The sequence below is a fragment of the Pelophylax lessonae genome, assembly GCF_965119305.1.
Source record: "Pelophylax lessonae genome assembly, chromosome: 2".
Taxonomy (NCBI): Eukaryota; Metazoa; Chordata; class Amphibia; order Anura; family Ranidae; genus Pelophylax; species Pelophylax lessonae.
This window is the reverse complement of record NC_138769.1, coordinates 290,123,991-290,143,671: the sequence shown is the minus strand read 5'-3', so window position 1 is coordinate 290,143,671 and position 19,681 is coordinate 290,123,991. Positions and strand designations below refer to the sequence as shown.

General features: G+C 43.1%; 1 protein-coding gene across 2 annotated transcripts in view; it reads left to right on the top strand.

The window, feature by feature from the left end:
* Positions 1 to 19,681, top strand: part of CYB561D1 (cytochrome b561 family member D1) — a gene marked incomplete at its 3' end in the record, with an annotated part of 89,535 nt that overhangs the window by 20,469 nt on the left and 49,385 nt on the right. For both annotated transcript variants that reach the window (XM_082246188.1, XM_082246189.1), the window contains exon 2: positions 7,650 to 7,815. In XM_082246188.1, coding sequence (XP_082102314.1) covers positions 7,653 to 7,815 — 163 coding nt within the window. In that variant the 5' untranslated portion in view covers positions 7,650 to 7,652. The remainder of the gene's footprint in view (positions 1 to 7,649; positions 7,816 to 19,681) is intronic.

The window sequence follows — 19,681 nt, the reverse complement described above, 5'->3', positions numbered from 1 at the left end:
AATTATTTCCCTGGTGAAGAAAACACCCTTCACAACAGTTGGCCAGATCAAGAACACTCTCCAGGAGGTAGGTGTATGTGTGTCAAAGTCAACAATCAAGAGAAGACTTCACCAGAGTGAATACAGAGGGTTCACCACAAGATGTAAACCATTGGTGAGCCTCAAAAACAGGAAGGCCAGATTAGAGTTTGCCAAACAACATCTCAAAAAGCCTTCACTCACTACTTTACATTGTAGCAAAGTGTTATTTCTTCAGTGTTGTCACATGAGAAGGTATAAGAAAATATTTACAAAAATTTGAGGGGTGTACTCACTTTTGTGGGATACTGTAAGTATTTATTTACTGGATTAGGATTTACTAAACTAATTAGGGGATTGGAGGACCTTAACTATGAAGAGCGTCTGCAATCGCTTGATTTATTCTCCCTGGAGAAGAGACGCCTGAGAGGGGACATGATGGCAATTTATAAATATCTCAATGGTGATCTTGGCATAGAAACAAAGCTATTCAGTCGGAAGGATTGCATGAGGACAATTGGGCATACAATGCAATTGGAGGAGTAGCGTTTTAACCTCAGTCAACGTGGGGGGGTTCTTTACTGTTAGGGCTACAAGATTGTGGAATTCTCTACCACAAGAGGTGGTTTCTGCGGGAAGTATGGTGGCTTTCAAAAGACTTAGACGTACATCTCAAGAATCAGAACATTCAGGGGTATGCGAGATGATTACAGCCACATACACCTACACAGGTTGAACTAGATGGACTATTGTCTTTATTCAACCTCACCAACTATGTAACTATGAAAGCTATTCCAGTGTGAACTTGGTTTGATTTTCTTTAAGAATTTGGGAGACATTTAATTAAATTACATTAAAACAATTGTTTAATATTTTATTTGTATGGCACCCTCCCCGTCAAAATGGAGGATATTTTTAAATAATATAGTTGTCATCATTGTTTTTTTATTACAGTGGGCCCCTTTTAGTACCTTTCCACTACTTGTTGGTGAGCATATAACAATTTATAATTATCCATTCTGGCATGAAAGAAAAGGTTTTACATATTTATCTTATTTTGTATCTCTCTGCTTTAAATGACCTAGATATGTTTTAATTAGTTTTTACCATTCACTTAATTCCATTCGATGAGCAGCTAGTTGCAAAGTTTCTCTCATTCAATATGGCTTTTTATGTATAAATAACCTGAATATCAAATCGAGGCTTGGTTTAGATACATATTTAAATAGTGGGGAGTCAGCATGCCGCCCGTACCCCAGGATGACGTCCTCTGTGACGAATAGCGTTGGGTCGTGACATGCAGAAGCCACTGCGTGCTATCCCTGAAGGATGGGCGATGTGGAGAGAGACGGTTGGCTTTATTTTATTGCGGTTCACCATTCTGTGTTTTTACTGCCTATAACTTTTGTTGCTTGTAAGTGCAATTGTTTTAATACTAATAAAGTGCAATACGATTTTACACTATGGCGGATTATTATTGTTTTTTTTTAATGGCGAGATACATCCATAACCCCTCGAGTTGGAAGTACAGTCTTGTTATAGACTGGGGTCTCAAGCTTGTCTCCTTATCCAGAGGTTCTGGTGGTGTCTATCATAAAGTGCTGAAGACCTCTATGGTCCAAATTTCTGGTAAGGAGACATCTACTTCTGGTGACGGTGGTGCTCTTTTTCACTGAAGAACCACACAAGTGCACATTTGTTTTTATTTCATCAATATTCCTTTCACCAATATTTTTACACGAATATATGGACTATTTATGAAAATTATGGACATTTTATATATTACTATTATTCTTTAATATTTTTTAATTAGCTCAACCTCTTCTTTGCTGATTTTTACCAAACAGTCGCTTATGGTGAATCAATGAGAGTTATTTAAAACACATGCACCTGGAGGATTCACTTTTTATTTGGTCAAAGTCAGGTTTACTGCTTTATAAATAGGCACCCAAGGTTATTAACCACTTCTCTTCAATACCCAACGCTTTCACCCCTTTCCTTCCCAGGCCAATTTCCAGCTTTCATCACTGTCACACTTTGAATGGCAATTACTCAGTCATGCAATACTGTACCCAAATTAAATTTTTATAATTGTTTTTGAGTTTGCTTGGGTTTTTTATTTTATGCTAAATAAATAAAAAAAGACCGAACATTTTGGGGGGAAAAAAAATGTAAAATAAATTTTTAGGCCAAAATGTATTCTGCTAAGTTTATGGTAAAAATAACCCAAATCTGTGAATATTATTTAGTCTGTAAGAAAGTTAGTGTCTACAAACTATGGTATATAAGTTTGAAAATCAATTTAATCATGTACTGATGTCTTATTTCTTGAGGGCCTAGAATGCCAGGACAGTACAAATATCCCCCAAATGCCCCCCCCCCCCCAACAAGTGTATTTTCTCTCTAATCGCCTTCCAGGGCAGCACCAGAGATGGGCTCTTCCCACCTGAAACAGGAAACCCAATAGTCCACCATTATAGAAATGCCCAGTCATACCTTCTGCCTCAGTTTAATTGTGTTTTCTCTGCACCCACAGGAGCTGCATCTGTTTGTTATTTTTCACTCTCTGTGCTAATTGCAGGAGGCTCCCTGACTGACCAGCCACCCATCCAGCTCAGCTAGCCTTGGGCAGTGCAGGTCAGGGGCAGCAAATTGGGGCAAACTGGCCCCCCACCTGAGGTCTCCCCCTACTGAGGGGTTTGCAAGACCTGGAGCCAGCGGATTTTCTAGGCTAGTCTGCTAGCCACAACTACCCTTCCGGCAGAACGCCTGTTGAGATGGGGGGCACCCCCTGGTCCTCTTGCACGCCGGGCATCTGTCCAGGCCGACCATGAGCCGGCGTCCTGGGCAGTATCCTTGCTGTTGGAGGAGCAAGATGGCGTTGGGACTGGAACTCTGCGTCACTTCCGGTGACACACTTCCATTCCACAGCCATCTTGGGGAAGGCAGAAGTCGGAGAAGGGGACATCCGCTGAGGTCACTTCTGACAGCGGCGCAAACTTTTAAAAACTCACAACTGTTAAACTATAAACAAACCAAAGATAATTGCTTCATTTTTTCAAGGAAGCGGACCCTAGGATATCAGGAGGTTGCAGTGCAGGTATGTCTGCCAACCTGCATGGGGTCAGCTGGAGGCGGGGCTAGGCAGGAATCAGTTAATGGTCCCTATGCTGTGGTTCCTTTTCTGAGACTGATCATGTCGGATGCCTCCCCACCCTGCCCTGCAGATTCTGTCAGTCAGGACAGCTCCAAGGTAAGCCAGAGCACTCTGGAGTTAGCTTTGTCTTTACCTCACCAACAGACTTTTTTTCCTTGTTGTGTATGGCAACTGCCTGCCTCACTGCGTCCTTTTGTGCTTATTTACAGACAAAGACCCCAGAAGAGAAAAAGGCAAAGATCAGTAGCAAGGCATGAGCCTCTTGCAGTCACAGGTTTTCTCCTGAATGGAAAAAACCCTATGCCAGAAATGCATCAGTAAAATGGTGGCCAAGGAGTCACAGGGGTTCCTTAAGGATATGCTTAATTATTTTAAAAAGGAAATTAAAAGCACGATTGGTCCCCTTCTTACAGCCATAGAAAAACTGGATGCTCCAGCCAGACCAGCACTCCATCTACCAGCAAGACACCCATTCTCTCGTGCAGCGGGGATGAGGTGGACCAAGCAAGGCAGGGATCTGATGCAGACGACTCGGAATCAGAATCCGAAGGTGGCCTATGCTCGGACTCAGATGATGAAGATCCAGCATCAGAGGGTACACTCCTCGGAGGACACTGATAATTTACCTGGGAGGGACCAAAAAAGCGCTGGACACAACAAAATAAAAAAGGCAAGGGAGAGTTTATCCCCAGGTGGGGGGCGGGTGGGCGTTTTTCGCTCACCAGTATACTGATAGAAAAAAGCTATCAAAGATGTATAAGATTTGCAGTGCAGGGCCCGGCTACCACTCCACATTTTCTACACACAGCTCTGCCGGCTGGCATCATGTCAGCACCCAGGATCTTCTCATAGCTAATGGCAGAAGCCCTAAAAAACCTAAGACAGCAAGTCATAGGGGTGGGGCCAAATCAAGACGAGTTACTATTCTGCGAATCAGCAGCCGAACTAGATGCCAGTCTACAAAAGAGCATATCATAGTTGCCATAGTTGTAGGGCTTAGGGAGGAGCGTGAAAGAAGAAAAGCTGCAACTAACACCAAAGTCCCATGCAGGCTCATGCCTGAGGGGACCATGGTTCAGTCACTTAAGAACCCTTACTATTCAGCCTCATCTAACACTTCCAGACATGCCAAACCTCCTGTCGCAAGGGCTAGTCAACCACCCGAGCCACAAGGTCAGGAAGCACTGGGCCTGGTTCCTGAAAGGATGAGGTTACAGAACAAAGGTCTAACAGGGTAATTGACACCATCCTAGCCAGCAGGAAACCTGTGACTAGAGCCATCTATGAAAAAGTGAGGAAAACGTTTGTCTCTCTGCACAACAGAGGAGACCCCAACAATCTTAGATTTTTTATAGGAAGGAGCAGACAAGGGCATTTCCCATAACACTTTGAAGGCTCAGGTGGCAGCCCTATCTTCCCACCTAGATGTTAGGGTGGCAGAAGACACGTTCATAAGAAGATTCCTTCTCTCATTAAAAAAGACCACACATGAAGTTCAGCAGAACTCCAACATGGCACCTCTCCACGGTGCTCAAAGGATTCCTCTTGGCACCCTTTGAACCACTGGAGGAATGTTCGGATAAATACCTTACACTAAAAAGAGTACTCCTGGTGGCGAAGGTATCAACAAGAAGAGTCAGCAAAATTCAGGCTCTAGCCATGATAGAACCATACTGTTTAATTCTGGCAGATAAATTGTATCCTCACAACAGACCCAGCCTTCCTGCCAAAAGTTTTCAACTTTTCACAAGAGGTGGTTATTCCCTCTCCCAAGCTCAATGGATAGCAGGAAAAGAGTCACTTACAACAAGCTGGATGTAAGAAAGATCCTGATGGCTTACCTCGTGCGAACTAATGTTTGGCGAAAAACTACCACTCTATTCATCCTCCATGTAGAAGTTAACAAAGGGACGTCGGCTTCGAAAAGTACGATAGCCAAATGGATAAAGCTTGCTATTCAGACAGCCTACCAAGCACTAAACCTTGCCCCACCAAGCGGAGACAAGGCCCACTCGACCAGAGCTTGGGCATCATCAAGTAAAGCTAGGTCCAGGGCAACACTGGAGCAGATCTGCAGGGCAGTGACATGGTCGAGCTTCAATGCCCTGACGATGTCAAACCTATGACGAAACGCGTTGGGTGGAGTCAGACGTGATGCAACCACGCCCCCAGAGCCGGCCTTTGCAAGTGTTCGCGGGGACGCCGCAACACTCTGATCTCCAGCGTTGCTATATGGATACATGCTTTTTAATGGCGTTCACATGTGAGTGTACATCTGTTTGATTTTAATTAATATATTGTTTTTTTACGGAATTACGCTATGTCCCTCTCATCATTCTTTCACATATATGCCCTTTGAATACCGGACCCGAACCACCTGCCATGCATGGAGTGACACCTGGTGAACCTCCATATAATTTCAATTAAGCCTGCAGTGGTCTATCCATTAGGTTGGGTGACCAACATTTTCTGGTAAGCTGCTATATCGGTTATTTGGCTATCCTTCACGGGTGTTCCCCCTCCTCCCTTGTTTCATCAACACGGAGTGGGATCCGTCTGCTGGGACTTGTGGTTCCTTGCTTCAACACTACTTTATTTTTCACCGTTTGTCTGTCCAAGATAGATCTTTTGGTGTATGGACTTTGGACTTGATATTTTTTGTTTGCCTTTATCAATATTTATTTGCCTATCTTTTGTTATGATGTTATCACAGTGTGTTTATATACAAGCATTTGGTTGAGTACCCTAATTGCTATTCAATTTTTTGTCACTTATATTTATATTTTCTCATAGTACATCTACCAATTTTTCTCCGATAGCGCTATACATATTTGTTTTTTTTTTTCCAAATATTTTATTGAAGAATAATGAGAAAACATAACCGCAAATGCAATGTTGCCGAAAGATACAACAGGGTAAAATATTAACACAAAACCCTTATGAGTGCGCTACACATATTTGTTTATTATTTTGTTGGGATTTTTCTATAGGTCCATGTGTGCTGCTTTCACAATTCTTTCACCAATTCAACACTTACCTAATTTTTTATATAGCGCAGAAACTCCCTCATTTACAGATATTTGGTCGCAGGTGCTCCAGACTTTTTCCCCTCAATAGTAAATATTTCTTGGTACATCCTCTCAGGTGCTGCCCTGGAGGACAATTAGAGAAAATAGAGTTGGGTACCTGGTAACTCTTTTTTTCTAAGAAGTCTTCCAGGGCAGCATCTGTTCCCACCCTAAACAACATTATAAAAAAGGTTTTGCGGATTCAAAAAGTTTACTGAGGGTTCATTCGGTGCTTTGATATTACTGAGGCAGAAGGTATGACTGACATTTTTATAATTGTGGACTAATGTGTTTCCTGTTTCAGGTGGGAGGAGCCTATCTCTCAGGTGCTGCCCTGGAAGACTTCTTAGAAAAAGTTACCAGGTACCTGGTTTTTACATACTGTCACCAGTGCAGTACAGCGTCGTCATATGACTAAAATGTTTTTTCAGTTTTTAAAACATTATTTTATTTTTGTACATACTGTGACCCGCACAGTATAGTGTTACCATAGCGATACTGTACTACTCTTGGGAAGTGATAAGGATTTTTTTTTATACACTGTGATTGCTTATAACAGTGATTGATCACTGCTATAAGCAAATATTTTTATGGCATCCATGTATTTATTGTGTACTATTGTGAAAGCTGAGAGATCATCACAATAGTGCACAATGAATGGCTCTGAATGAAAGCCATTCATTGTGTAGAATTGTCGTGTGATCACTAATTGGTAACAGTTATCACATATTACCGTAGCCTTCCTGTTACAATGATCTATCATCTGCTATGTTTGATGAACACAGCAGGTGACAGATTGTGCCGCAGTGTAGTCTCTGACTCAAAGGGGGATGGGAAAGCTCCCGCTTAGCCATTATGTTTCTATAGACTGAGGTTGGGCTTTAAAGTGTAAATAAATGCACAACTGTTTTGAATAGAGTGAAGAAGTGTCTACAAGCAGGTTGCTAATCAAACGTGAGCTTTGCTGACTGTGGCAGAAGTTCCCTGAATTGTGCCCAGACAAATGAGGACGCCAAATGTCTACAAGCAGCAGCTAATGGCACTGCCCTGACAACATTAACTTTCACAGTACAGTATGTTTCTGCATACTCTGTTTCCCTTTACCTTAACTGGGGATGGAGTGGTGGTGTTATAAATGATTTTGCTGCAGCAAACACTGGCAGGGCAGACTGGAACACTGCAAGAGAGGGGGGTGCTTACAGTGCTAACTCTAGCTCACCCAAAGGAACATTCACAAACTGGACTTTAGCCTGGGGTAAAACTACAGCCAGAACAGACAGACAGGATAAAATTGTTTTTATTTTTTAACACACAATGTAGCCACAGAATTCAACTCGGGTTTTTAGAATGTAGTGATTATGATTATGACAAGTGTGAACTCACCCTTTACTCTACATATTTTATAGGTTATGCCTGAGGCTTCAATCCCATATACCCCACTTCGGGTAGATTCGGCAAGGGTTCCAGATTTTTGGCTTTACAGATGTCTGCGGAGGTTCAGTGGATTTCTTGCACATATCTTAGCATTTGGATTTACAGTATTCCTAATAATTCTTGCTCGACCTGGGACTAGTGAGTATTTAACTACTAATGTTTGGCATATACTTTATACATTACAATACATTTACATTTTCTGATAGTTATGTTATTTCTTTGAATAGTATCTGTTAATGTCAAAGCTGTTAATGTCAGAACAAACAAGGTACTAGGCAGGCCAACAGCACTGGGCTCTCTCAAAACCATATACATACCTTGTTCACATATTTAAATTAAAATAAACTAATACTTTTTTTTAAGTTAACCACTTAAGCCCCGGAGGATTTGGCTGCTAAACGACCAGGGGTTATTTTGCGATTCGGCACTGCGTGAATTTAACGGACAATTGCGCGGTCGTGCGACGCTGTACCTAAACTAATTTGACGTCCTTTTTTTCCCACAAACAGAGCTTTCTTTTTGTGGTATTTGATCACCTGTGCGCTTTTTACTTTTTGCGTTATAAACAAAAAAAGAGCGTAAATTTTGCAAAAATAACTATTTTTCACATTTTTTTTATATGAAATTCCCCCCAAAAAAAATGTAAAAATCAAAATTTTTTAACATTTTCGGCCAATTTGTTTTATGCTACATATGTTTGGTAAAAAAAATCGCAAAAAGCGTATTCTTATTGGTTTGCGCAAAAGTTATCGAGTTTACTAACAAAGGGAAAGATTTTTGTCATTTTTGTTGTTTTTTTTTTAACGCGTAATGGCGGCGATCTGCGATTTTTTTTTTTTTTTTTGCGGTACTGCGACATTGCGGAGGACAGATCGGACCCTTGACTGACATTTTTGACACTTTTGGGGTTACCAGTGACATTTCTACAGTAATCAGTGCTATACATATGCACTGTTACTGTAAAAATACACTGGTAGTGAAGGGGTTAACTTTATTTGAGAGGGAGGGGCTGTGTGTGTCCCTAGGGGCGTGATTCTTACTGTGATTGGCTGTGGCTTGAGGTGTAAGGACACTGATCAACGGTTCTGCATAGTAGAACCGTGTGATCAGTGTCTTTACACCGAGGAGAATGACAGGCAGCTTGTTTACACAAGCCGCCTTACTTTCTCCCTCTCCCCCGATGATCGCCGAGTGACCGGCGGACCCGATGTCACACGCGCGGGGGGGTCCGTGAGCGCGCCTCCGCGGGCACGCGCTCGCTCCCCAGACCCTCCCAGGCTAGTGACGTTAATTAACGTCACTCTGCCTGGCCGGGGCTGACCGCCGCAGTAAATTTACTTGCGGCGGTCGGCAAGCGGTTAAAAACTACCAACTATAGCTAATGTCTACATTTGAAAAATGTTTATGTCCTTTTTACCATATAAAGGGAGAGACAGGCGCTCCTGAAAGGGACCCCAGTGTCAATAGCCAATTCACACCAGGGCTCTGACTGTTCTGAACCTGGAAGTGCTCAAAGCTGAGCACTTCTAAGTTGAGACCAAACCAAAATGATTGGGACACTTCCTAATTTCCGCTTCCTTCCTAAAGTGGCCTGGAGTTGGGTGAGTTAGGAGTGGGGGGAAGCTGGCCATTCACTAAACTGACTGCATGTAGAAGTAATAAGGTGCCATTTTACTTGCTTGCAGCACTCCTACTGAATTTAGCAAAACAGTCTCAATCGGAGACCCCGTTTAATATCTGGCCGAAACTAGGCCCCTGGACACCCACCAGGCTCTAGACACCTAGCTAGGGCACCTTGTGGATCATCCAGCCCTCGTGAATGCTTTCTGTTATCACCAGGATGGCACTCTAAGGCTGGCCATACATTAGACAATTTTCTGTACAATTTTCTTTAGATTTTACCTTCAACTATGTAGTACAAAGGCCTGCCTTATAGGATACAATTGAACACGTTGTTTCGTTTTGACCTCATAATATATGGTTTTTGGTAAATCTAACAGAAAATTGTACAAGAAAATTGAACATGTATGGCCAGCCTAAGGCATAATCTTGCATTGCAGAATATTAAACTGAAAAAAAAAAAGGAAGTGTAAAATTTACACTGATTACTTAAATGCTGTTTAACAGAAGTTACTGTAAAGTAGACGGTGTTTCATTGGGCTTCAGAGCTATATCTAGTCTGGTAAGAGATTGACAAACCTTTCAACTTTTAATGCATCTAAAGCCTTCCCTTTTTGTTGTATGTATCATAGGGGCAGATTTAACAAAACAGAAGTGTACAAAATCTTGTGCAGCTCTGCATAGAAACTGTTAAGCTTTCCTGTTTTATTGGCAAAGCTTAATTGAACAAGCTGATGTTAGAAGCCATATTCTGAGTGCTCCAGTTTTAGTAACTCTCCGCCATAGTGACCATTGACACCTGGAAATAATTGTGGTGGTATCTATATATGTTTAATAAGATCGTCATCATCTATATGGATTTCTTATTAGCATGGCATGGATTAAGACAGCTTGTTTACCTGCAAGAAAACATGCATTTCTAAGGTTTATACAATCAAGTTCCAATTGTGTCTTTCCTAACTGATCACTGATTCAGTCATTGTATATATGAATAATTACCAAACAAACTGAACCAATTCCCCAGGCATCTATAACAATTCATATTTTCTCCTTCAACCACTGTGTGGTCATTTTTGCTATGTGCTTTGGGTCATCGTCGGGTTGTAAGGTAAATAAATCTTCTTATTGACAACTTTCTGGCAGAGGGCAGCAGATTTTCCTTAAGAATTCCAGGGTATTTTGACCCCTAAATTTTTTTCCTTTTATCCTGACAAGTGCTTCAGTCTCTCCTGCAGAGAAACACCCCCATAACAGGATATAATGGTGTTATTTGGATGGTGAGCTGTATTGGATTTCTGCTAGATGTATCATTTGGTGTTGAGGCAAAATAATTTGATTTTAGTCTCATCTGACCATAACACCTTTTAACATTTGGCCTCAGAATCTTCAAGGTGCGTTTTGGCAAAGCTCAGTCGTGACTGGATGTGGCCTTTTTGAGGAGAAGCTTTTTTGCCTTGCAACCCTCTCCTAAAAGCCACATTTGTGGAGAATTTGTGATCTTGTTGTCATATGCACACAATGACCATTTTTTGTCATAAATTTATGCACCTCTTTTAGAGTTGCTGTAGGCCTCTTGCTAGCCTCTCTGACCCTGGCACTTTCATCTAATTTGGAGCGGTGTCCTGACCCAGGGAGGTTCTGTGTCATACCATATACCTTCCACTTCTTAATAATAGACTTCACTGTGCTTCTAGGTATTGATAAAGCCTTTAATATATATATATATATATATATATATATATATATATATATATATATATATATATATATATATCTCCTGACATGTGCCTGTCCACAACTTTATCCCAGAGATCTTTTGACAGTGCCTTGCCACCCGTAGTGGATAGTTTGCTTCACTTGCACTACCAAGGACTGAAATGCTCCAGGAAAGCTTTTCATGCTGAGCTAATCTAAACAACCACAGCTGATCATAGTTGAATGTCAAATGGCTTTTGGTGCCATTGAGTTTACAAGTCATTTTGAGGCGGGGCTGATCTTTTTTCCAACTCAGCGATTCTGTGTTTTTAGCACAGTTGGAAAAAAAACCAAGACTGTGTCTGTCTTAATTTCAGGCTACAAAGCAACAAAATGTGATTATTTTACGCACCTCCCATCCACCGTATTCTATAATGACGGCAGCAGGGTGATTCTCTCATTCTGGGACGATGTCCTATGACGCTGACCCAGTCTCACCGCACGCGCCTGCGGGGGCATGCAGATCGGCGCTGTGATGTCCCTGGGACACAGCACATCCCGATCTTGGTAACGAGCCAGTGACGAGGCTCTTTATCTATGTGATCAGCTGTGTCCAATCACAGCTGATCACATATAAACAAGGAAATGCCTGTTATTGACTTTCCTCTCCTCACACTGATTATCAGTGCCAGTCAGTGCTTATCAGTGCTGCATATCATTGCCTCATCAGTGCCACCTCATCAGCGCCACCTCATCGGCGCACATCAATGAAGGAGAAAAATTACTTCTTTACAAAATTTTCTAACAGAAACTAAGAAAAACTTTTTTTTTTTTTTTTTGAAGCATAAAAAAAACCCAGTGGTGAATAAATACCACCAAAAAAAGCTCTATTTGTCTGAAAATGATACAACTTTAATTTGGGTACAGTGTTGCATGACGGCACAATTGTCATTCAAACTGCGACAGCGCTGAAAGTTGAAAATTGGCCTGGGCAGGAAGGGGGTGAACGTGCCCTGTATTGAAGCAGTTAAAAGGGGATGATTCTTTTCTATACCCACTGTAGCTTGGACTTTGAGATGCAAAACCTTTCTCTGCAGCTTTGGTGGATTAAGATGTAGATGAAGAATAGTCGATGGTAAGCAGCTGAGTGGCGTATCAGGCCCCCAGACCCTTGATATTCACCCCAAAATTTGTTTGCATAGTGTCATACTGACATACCCCCAGATTAGAATGTTCTCCAAAGTGTCATGTTGGGCCCTAGTTGTGGATTTTTACTTCACCTATTGCCTATTTCATATTTGACTCCCAGATTCAGAAATTTGCTTATGTTTTTTCCTAATGGTGTGGAAAGGGCTCTGCTGTGTTTCCTTGGGGCAGGGGAGCAGAAGTTGGCTTGCAAACTTCTCTCTATTCTTCTGTTTTTGCTTTCACTGGAAAGCTTTCTTTACTGGACTGTTTTTTGGAGGGCTTTCCAGTCCACCGCTTCAGGAAAAGGGTAGGGGTCAGGCCATGACATGCCTTGTGGTAGAAGAGAGGATCCCGGAGAGCATCATCTGTACTGTCTGCTGCTCCCAGCTCCTGTCCAGCTACTTCCTGCTCACTAGGATCTCCTGGAGATTGCACATCTCTAAGTCTTTATCTTGGACAGTTTGCCAACCTGTTACTTTCCCAGGAGACTTTTCATATAATATACAAAAGTACAAATAAGTGCTAGGTTTATTGGTCAGAAATAAGAAATAAAATAAAAAATGCAGAGCTCCCAGAAAGCCACCCAATCAATTAAGTAGCATGTGTTAAAGTGTTATAAAACCCGAAATCAAACATTTATTATGTTGCAGCTTACCATTTTTTTAGTGCTGCAGATCAGTGCCTCCTCATCAGACTTTAGTCCATTTAACATGGTTTCCTATGGTACCTGTTCACACATTTGCGTTTTTCATCCGGTGCGTTTTTGGAAAGGGTCAGTGACTTTTTTTCCTGCAGCAGATTGCGTTTTGCGTGTAATAGACTTCAATGGTTCTACACCAAAAAAGTGTTGTGTTTTTACATGTGTTTTGCATTTTGTGATTTGTGTTTTTTATTTCTTTCTCCTCCATAAGTCCTGGTTCACATTTGTGCGATGCGGGAACGCTGCAAATATACAGCGTGTTCCCGCATCGCATCCGCACTCCTGGCAGTTTACACTGCCATATGCGATACGCAGGGGGTGTCAATTAAAAGTTAACGACACCCCCAGTTGAGATTGCACATCGCAGTGCGATCTGCAAGTTCGCACAGAATCAGATCGCACTAGTGTGAACCACCATGCAATCCGATTCTGCTGCAGATTAAAAAAAGGGTCATGTGCGTGTTTAGTGTGATTGCGGTGCGAATTCAGCCATACAAACTGTATGGCTGAAATTTGCACCGCACAGAGATTGCATGTAATTTTGGAGCAGTGCGCTCCGAATTACATGCGATCTCTGTGATCGCACTAATGTGAACCGACACTAACACACTGTGCATAGCTGGTTATTAAGGAGTGGGCCAGAAAGCAGACACGTCCTTAACAACCGATAAGTCATCAGCTGTCAGCGGGAAAGCCTGAATGTGAAAACAAGCATTGCCCACAATAAAAAAATTGTTAAAATCCATATCAGCCCTTTATCCGAGCATGCAGCCTGGTAGGTTCGGAAATGGAGGGGACGAGCAAGCAGCCCCCCTCCTGAACCATACAAGCCACATGCCCTCAACATGGCATCTGTGACATTGTCGGCTTAGTAGATTCAGATGAGCCCCCTGCCCGCAGACCCCCACAACCACCGGCCAGGGTTGTTGGGAAGAGGCCCTTGTCCTCATCGACATGGTGGCAAGGTGCATTGGGGTGGGGGGGGGGGGTGCAGAGTTCCATGTTGAGGGCGTGTGGCCTGGTATGGTCCAGGGGGGGTGAGGCCGCTCGCTCGGCCCCTCCCCTTTCCTGGCCTGCCGGGCTGCATGCTCGGATAAGGGTTTGGTATGGATTTTGGGGGGGGGACCTCAAATTCCATACCAGACCCCAAGGGCCTGGTTTGGAACCTGGGGGGACCCCCACGCCGTTTTTTCCCATTTTGGCGTGGAGTTCCCCCTCAAGATTCTCACAGCGCAAGTCGCGCCGCAAGTCGGTTCATCATGATCCGAATTGCGGTGCGCCTTCCATTCAAATCAATAGGCTCCCATAGGGAACCATTGATTTTGAATGGAAGAAAAAAAACGTATAACGTGGCTTAACGCACGTTAAGCCACGTTATAGCAACGTTATTCAGCCTTTAGCAGCGTCAGACGTTTTTACAGCTGTAACGCTGGTCTTCAGAACGCGCAGGCCATGGGTTCTTCTTGTAGCTTAAAAACACCTATGCCACTTACAGCTCAAAAACGTCTGTGTGTGCATGAGGCCATAGAATAACATGGAGGGGCGTTTTTAAGCTGAAAAAAAAAATACCCTGTGTGCATGGGGCCTAAAAGCTACAATGGACAAGGGAAGTGAGAGTAGGCACATTGGGATGGCTTTAGCAGAAAATACTTTTTCATTTATTATGAAAAGTGAAAATTCTGCCTAAAAAGGTGAACTTGGCCTTTAAGCTCTCACTTGATTTTAATAAAATCCTAGATATATTACAAACTATAGATTGCAATTTGTCAACTAGAGAGAGAATTTTTAAAATTTCTTAGTATTGGAAGTGCATATAGACTCCAGTGAAACCAGGTCACAAGATATCAGGAGTTTTTAACCACTTTACGACAGCTCACATTGCTGCTACTGCGGCAATGTGGCTCGTTATCGTCCAGCGACGTAGACCTACATGACTCCTCCCCTTGTGGGCGGCGCACGCACGCCGCCGGAGGCTCGCTCCCGCTGTATTCAGTTACAGCGGGAGTCGGGCCAGGGGAGGAGCGGCGGTGATCACCGCCGCTCTTCCCCGATCGTCGGGGATCGAGTGTGGAGATCCGCCCGCTTGTGTAAACAAAGCGGGCGGATCTCCTAAGTGACAGGCAGTGACAGATTGCAGGATTCAGCACAGCTGAACCTGCGATCTGTCCCTGTGTCACATAGTCCCCTCCCCCCACACACGTCAGTAAGCACCAGGCATACATTAACCCCTTGATCACCAATAAAAATTAACCCCTTCCCTGCCAGTGTGATTTTTACAGTAACAGTGCATATTTATAGCACTGATTACTGTAGTAATGTCACTGGTACCCCCAAAAGTGTCAAAAATGTCAAAGGTCCGATCTGTCCGCAACAATGTCGCAGTCCCGCAAAAAAAATCGCAGATCGCCGCCATTACTAGTTAAAAAAAAAAACAATAAAAATGACATAAATTTCCCGTAGTTAGTAGCTGTGATAACTTTTGCGCAAACCAATCAAAATACGCTTATTGCGATTTTTTTTTTTACCAAAAATATGTAGCAGAAAACAAATTGGCAAAAAAAGTTAAAAAATTTTGATCTTTAAATTTTTTTTGGAGAATTTCATATAAAAAAATGTGAAAAATGTTGTTATTTTTTTCAAAATTGTCATAGTTACATAGTTAGTGAGGTTGAAAAAAGACATCAGTCCATCCAGTTCAACCTATGATGTGTGGGTGTGTGTTTGCTTTTAACAGTACATTGTATACCCCTGTATGTTGTGGTCTCTAAGGTGCCCATCTAATAGTTTTTTGAAACTATCAATGCTCCCTGCTGATACGACTGCTTGTGGAAGAGAATTCCACATCCTTACCGCTCTTACAGTGAAGAACCCCTTACGCACTTTAAGGTTAAACCGCCTTTCCTCTAGTTTTAGTGAGTGGCCACGTGTCTTATTGTATCTACTTTCTCTGAATAGTTTGTTCCTTATGCTAGGGTCGCCAGTACAGTATTTGTACATTGATATCATATCCCCCCTCAATCGTCTCTTCTCCAGAGAGAATAGGTTCAGTGCTTGTAGTCTTTCCTCATAGCTGATGTCCTCCATTCCCCTAATCATTTTTGGTTCCCTTCTCTGGACTCTCTCCAGTTCCAGCACATCCTTCCTGAGGACCGGTGCCCAGAACTGGACTTGTCGCTCTTTTTTTGTTTATAGCGCAAAAAGTAAAAATCGCACAGGTGATCAAATACCACCAAAAGAAAGCTCTATTTGTGGGGAAAAAAGGACATACATTTAATTTGGGTACATCATCGCACGATTGCGCAATTGTCCGTTAAAATAACGCAGTGCCGAATCGCAAAATATGGCCTGGTTAGGAAGGGGGTAAAATCTTCCGGTCTTAAAGCGGTTAAAAATACGCTCATTGAGAATTTTTTTTTCAAAGACATTTAGCTAAATACATTTTTGCCTAAATATATGACAAAAATTGAATATATTGGATATTTTTTAACTGTCAAAGTAGAAAAATATTATTTTTTCAAAATTGTCGCATTTTTTTATTAATATCGCAAAAAAAGAAAAGCGCAGAGGTGATCAAATACCACCAAAAGAAAGCTCTGTGGGAAAAAAAGGACGTACATTTCATTTGGGTACGGCGTTGCATTGACCGCGCAATTGTCAGTTAAAGTCGCACAGTGCCGAATCGCAAAAAGTGGCCTGGACGTAAGACAGCAAAATCCTCTGGTGGTAAAGTGGTTAAAGTTGGATGATTACACTAATGTAGCAAATACTCAGTGATGGGACATATTATTTTTAAATAAATGTTTGGAATCTAAAAGCACACTCGCAAAAGGGGTTGAGAGTTAATAAACACTGTTTTTTTTTTTTTTTTTTATAGATAGAGATTTTAATAAGGAATGGGAACAGTTTTGCACTATGAAATGTGTAAAGGTCATAATCCTGAGCTGAGAGAGTAAATTAGAGCTCCACAACAAATTATCCTTTCTTTAGTGCAAGAGTTGGAGGTCCGTGCCAGTACTAGAGTTACCCAACAATGGCTGCCCACTCTGAAACCTAAGACTAAAAAGCATGTAGATTCACTTATCAATAAAAGGTGGGCAAACTAAATTGGAACCTGGAGGACTACAAAAAGTTGAAAGTGTTTTCTTGGAATTGTCCCAAGAATAATTTTGCCAATCCAACTAATTCTGATAAAAATGATTACACTAATGAGCCTACCCCCAATTTCAATGTTGGGCTTATGCAAAAATATAAGTATATGCATCATTATAAAGGCCATAATAAAAGTAATGGTTCACATGGTTAGAAAAATGAAAGAGGTGTTAGACCTCCAAGATAGGGGGTCCTGTCCTTTTGAAGGATCTACTTTTACAAGTTTCTGTACCATCAGCCGGTTTTGTAGAAGCCATTGAGCTTCCCTATTCTTGTACTGGATGTAGAAAATAGCATTATGATTTTACTAGTATTGTCCGTACCTCAGGCAGTATCAGTACTGAGCCCAAAATTATATCCCTGGGGATACATGGGGATAATTCTACATCTGTAGCCCCTAAGGTAGACAGCAAATGTGCTACATCTCCAGCCCATGAACCTACAGAGTTAACCCCTCTCTACTAATGAAAGGTTTCAGGTAATAGACAGTGGTGTGAACAGTGGTATTGGATCTCGTACTGCCATCACTTTGGCCAGGAGACTATTGGAGTCGGCAGATCTATCTGTTGATCTTACTCTTTAGATGTTAAATGAGCAGTTAGTTTGCCACAGCTTCCAACTAAAGGCAAAACCTTTTTCTCTTGCGTCCTTCGACAGTCGCCGCCCACTCATACAGTCTTCACTTATGGGGTATTGACTTCATCTCCACAGGAGTTTCTAGGCAAAAGACTTGTAAAAGAACAATTAATCTACATAGTCACACCCATGGGGGCTGCCCTTCTAGTCCAATACCCCCCTGCAATAGCCATCCCAATTCAGTTTGACTTCAGGAGTGGATAGCCTTCCCTGTGCTGAGGCTACAGTCTCAGCCTTTCTCTTTTTCTCTTATGACTTATTTTCAAAAGATGTCTTTTTTTCTTTACATTGCTAGCTGTTTATTTTATCAGCACTAGTTAGTGGATTTTCAGATGAAGATGGCGTCTGCGGAGCAGGGAATCGGACTGACCGTCCTGGTTCTCCAGGACAGAGGGTCAGATGGAATCCCAGCCCGCCATCGAGCGCTTCACAGGCTATGTGTTCGCCCTGGCCTCACAAATGACCCATCCCTGTCCATCAGGGATGCAGCCATGTGAGGTGGCTACCTCACTGGACACAGCATAGGTTCGTCCGTGCACTACTAGTGTCCTGCGTTTTTGGCTGGCGGCACTCCCCTGCCATCTGAAGGTGGGCAGTTTCCCACTTGATATGAGGCACCCCACGCCATCGGTACAGGTAAGTACATTCTATGTGGGGCCTCTGTCTGGGGTCGGCAGTCCTGTGTGTCTGTGGTGTCCCCTGTGTCTGTGCGTTTTGGGCTCCCTTGTCCCGGTCCCTGCGGGGGTTTTTATTTTCTCACAGCAGCGCTGTGTGGGGTTTTTGGGGTCCCTCTCCTAATGACACTTTAGGGTGCTTGGGGATGCAGACACATGCTGCGACCGCTACGGGTTTACAAAACCGCCGGTCCGCCATTTTAAGTGTGGGCAGCATGTCCGGCTTCACTGTGGGCGCTCATACAGCATGCTATGTCGTGTATTTTCGCGCCTTACGGCGCCATCTTGTGTGTGGCACACGATCGTTCCGAGCACATGTCAGCGGCCATCTTGCCGAAGCCTCCCATTAGTTTACATAGGCATCCATTTTCCCTTGGCCTGCAGCCTAGTTCAGCCACCAGCAGTGACATCACTTCCTCCTTTCTCACAGAGCCGACCGAAGGAGCTGGTAACACTTTGTGGGGTTCTGTCCTGCTGTTATTTTTCCTGTCCTGCCTTGTGCAGTCTTCCTGGTCAGTTGTGTCACAGTCTCTATAGCGGTGTGCTGAGGGGGTCCGCGGCGCACTTAAAGGGCTAGTTTAAAAAAAAAAAAAAAAAAACTTTTCTCTTACGTCCTCCGACAGTCGCCGCCTCCTCTAAGTCATCACTATTGGGTATTGACTTCTGCTCCGCAGGAGTAGCTAGGCATAAGACTTAGTCAAAAGAACAAAAGAATTTAGCATAGACACACCCATGGGGGCTGTCCCACTGGGCAAAACCCCCCTGCAGTGATCCCTCCCAACTCAGTTTGTTTCTGCCTAGCGTCAGGAGTAGTTAGGCTTCCCTGTGCTGGGGCTACAGTCTCAGCCTTTCTAATCTTTTTTTCTTTGATTTTCTTTGAAAATGTCAGTTTTTTCTTTGATTTACTAGCTGTTTATTTTGTCAGCTTTAGTTTTTAGTCGGATCTTCGGATGAAGATGGATTTTTGCGGAGCTGGGAATCGGACTGACCGCCCTGGTTCTCCAGGGCAGAGGGTCAGAGGGATCCCCAGCCCGCCAGCGTCGAGCGTTCAGCCCATGTGTTCGTCCTGGCATTATTTACAACCCATCCCTGCTTGCAGCAGGGATGCAGCCTGTGAGGTGGCTACCTCACTGGACACATCTGCGGTGCTGCAGTGTCCTGTCCTTGGCTAACGGCATTCCCTGTCAGATGAGGACAGCGGCTTTCCGTTCATAGAGGCACCCCACGCTGTCCGGTACAGGTAAGTACTTTCTGTGTGGGGCCTCTGTCTGGGGTGGCAGTCCTGTGTTGCTGTGTGTTCCCCATGTCTGTGCCTGTGTGGGGCTCCCTGATGCGATCCCTG